The 3,319-nt window shown below is 40.3% G+C and overlaps 1 protein-coding gene across 1 annotated transcript; it reads right to left on the bottom strand.

Annotated features, from left to right (window-relative positions):
* Positions 1 to 417: 417 nt before the first annotated feature.
* Positions 418 to 1,407, bottom strand: LOC101539838 (olfactory receptor 1D2-like). The gene has a single exon (XM_004604971.3). The coding sequence runs from the start codon at positions 1,387 to 1,389 to the stop codon at positions 418 to 420; it is 972 nt and encodes a 323-aa protein (XP_004605028.3). The 5' UTR covers positions 1,390 to 1,407.
* Between the last annotated feature and the right edge of the window lie 1,912 nt (positions 1,408 to 3,319).

Raw genomic sequence — 3,319 nt, 5'->3', positions numbered from 1 at the left:
ATACCCGAGCTGGAGGTGGTCTTACCAAACGTATCCACTATAGAAGTTTTCCATGTTGTTTTCAATACATTACTTAGACAACATAAGAGTTGTTTGGGATAGCAAAAGATATGGATAAATGAATACTAGAGAACATGAGAGAACCCATTAGGTAATTATTGCATATCTAATAAGTTTGGAGATTTAGTCCTGGTCAGGATAAATCATTTAAAATTTCTAGTATTTGTTGAATTTGTGCTATTATAACCTTGCTTATTGCCAAGATTGGTGAGGTTAGGTTGGTTCTAACTTACACATATATAAATCTATCCTGATAAATTATAATTATGGCTTTATCATTTATATATTGTTCATATGGTGGAATCATGCATACTATGAAGAAACTTCTCAGTCTCCACAATTTTCCCAAAATCACCCTCATGTCAACTTCTGGAAGGCTTTTCCTAGCAGAAGTCTTCCCAGTGCCTTATGCATGTCCTTGTTCCTTAGGCTATAGATGAATGGATTCATCATAGGGGTCACTACAGCATACAACACTATGGCCACTGAGTCCTTCATGGAGTATGTTTTGAGAGGCTGTAAATATACCATACAAAGTGTCCCATAGAAGAGAGAGACCACAGCCAAATGGGAGGCACAGGTGGAGAAAGCTTTGTACTTCCCACTGGCTGAGGGTATTCGGAGGATGGCTCTGACAATCCAGAGATAGGACATGATCATTAAAGTCAAAGGAGTAAGGAAGAGAATGGATCCTGTAATGATCAGCATGATGTGGTTGACTTCAGTGTTGGAACATGCGAGCCTGAGGAGGGCGTACAGTTCACAGAAGATGTAGCGTATTTTCTGGACCCCGCAGAATTTCACTCTGGTCACAAGCAGTGTGTGGGTGAGACTATATGTGATTGAGAGTACCCAACACAAGGCAAGGAGCGAAATGCATAGCATAGGGCTCATGGCCGTGGCATAATGCAAGGGGCGGCAGATAGCCACATAGCGGTCATATGCCATAGCAGCCAAAAGGAGATTGTCCAGAGTTAACAAAAAGATCAGGAAAAAGAGTTGTGTTAAACAACTTGCGTAGGAGATGGCCTTGTCCTCAGACTGAAAATTCACCAGCATCTTGGGGATTGTATTGGTGACGAAGCAGAGATCAGTGAAGGAGAGGTTGGCCAGGAAGAAATACATGGGAGTGTGCAGGTGAGAGTCAGAGCCAATGGCCAGGACGATGAGTGCGTTTCCCACCACTGTGACCAAGTACATGACCAGGAACATCCAGAACTGGACCCGCTGCTGCTCAGGATCGTCTGTGATCCCCAGGAGCAGGAACCCTGAGACTTCACTTTGGTTGCCTCCATCCATATTCCCAACTTTCTGCAACATCAAAACCATCAAATGGTAACTAAGGATACTCAAATATGAAAGGACAATAAAAAACCAAACCCAGATATTATCTAGCATTAGAAATATTGCTTGTTTAATTTTTATTATTCTTTTTTTTTTGCTTTTTGGGTCACACCTGGCGATGCACAGGGGTTACTCCTGGCTCTGCACTCAGGAATTACCCCTGGCCATGCTCAGGGGACCATATGGGATGCTGGGATTTGAACCCAGGTCTGCCGCGTGCAAGGCAAACGCCCTACCTGCTGTGTTATCTCTCCAGCCCCCTAATTTTTATTATTCTTTATTGAAGAAACACTAATAGCAGACAGTGACTGGAAAATCATATTCAACATTGTTATTCTGGTCTCATCTAAGTGACATACTCAATGTTATATGAAAATATTTTAATCATATCATCTTAGAATTGTCTTGATATGTTTAAAAATGAGTATAGTATATTATGACATTGATAAATATTTAAATAATATTTAAAACAAGTGCATTCATCTGCACGTCTCTGTTCATTGCAGCACTATTCACAATAGCCAGAATCTGGAAACAATCAAAATGCCCGAGGACAGATGACTCAATAAAGAAACTATGCTACATCTAAATAATGGAATACTACGCAGCTGTTAGGGAAAATGAAGTAAGAAAATTTGCTTATAAATGGATGGACTTTATAAATGGATTATAAATAATATCATGCGTGAAATGAGTCTGAAGGAGAGGGACACATATAGAATGACTGCACTCATTTGTGGGATATAAAAAAAATAATATGAGACTAATATCCATGCCAGGAAAAACAGGGGCCAGGAGGACTAATCAGTGGTTGGAAGCTCGCACAAGTGTGTGTGGGGCAAAGGGCAGTTAGGATAGAGAAGGGAACATTATGACAGCAATAGTTAGAAATGATCACTCTGGACAAGAACTGAGTGTTTAATGTAAGTAAAGTTACATACATGATAAATTTTTAGTAGAAGGGACAGAAGTAATGTGCCCGCCACAGAGGTAGGTGGCATGGGGGGTGGGGTGGTGGGAGGGAAACTGGGGACATTATAGGTGGAAAATATATACTGATGAAGGGATGGGCGTTGGAACATAATACAACTGAAATTCAATCATAAACAATCTTGCAATTGTATATCTCATTGTAATTTAATAAAAAATTTAAAAATAACAAGTGCATTCAGTGTAGTAAATTGATTTTATATGTTGGACAAAGCAGAAAAATAGAACTCAGGAGTAGAATTTAAAAAATTATTATTTGCCAATATAATTTTGTATCTGGAATCTTCAATCAACTGAAATGCCATGGCAACAAAAATAATTTTAGAACACTTGAAATAAAGGGCCAGAGAGATGGTCCAGCAGGTTAGGCATTTGTTTGCATGTGGCTGACTGGCATTCGGGCACTGGCACTACATATCGTCCCCTGTGCATGCCCGGAATAATTCCAAGCTCAGAGCCAGGGATAAGACCTAAGAACTGCTGTGTGTGACCTGAAAACAAACAAACAAACAAACAAAAAACAAACAAATAAAGGAATGGAATAGGAGGGAAAGGTCCCTAAGTCTTTTTAGAGGCAACATTAACCTGATTCTTAAACCAGGAAAGGACTTTACAGAAAGATGAATATCTTACGATCATATCTTATGATATGTTATAATATCATATCCTATGCACCTACTGCAGCACTGTAGCACTGTCTGCCCGTTGTTCATCAATTTGCTCGAGCGGGCTCCAGTAACGTCTCCATTGTGAGACTTATTGTTACTGTTTTTGGCATATCGAATACACCACGGGTAGCTTGCCAGGCTCTGCCATACGGGTGCCATAATTTCGGTAGCTTGCCGGGCTCTCTGAGACGGAGGGAGGAATTGAACCTGGGTCAGCCGCATGCAACATACATACATGTAAAAATCTTCAATAGCAT

This window comes from Sorex araneus, chromosome 3 (assembly GCF_027595985.1).
Source record: "Sorex araneus isolate mSorAra2 chromosome 3, mSorAra2.pri, whole genome shotgun sequence".
In the NCBI taxonomy this organism is placed as follows: domain Eukaryota; kingdom Metazoa; phylum Chordata; class Mammalia; order Eulipotyphla; family Soricidae; genus Sorex; species Sorex araneus.
This window is presented reverse-complemented; position numbering and strand designations above follow the sequence as displayed.

Bases quoted from the DNA above. Each gene is read 5' to 3' on its own strand.
- LOC101539838 (XM_004604971.3), bottom strand. From the start codon at position 1,389: ATGGTTTTGATGTTGCAGAAAGTTGGGAATATGGATGGAGGCAACCAA.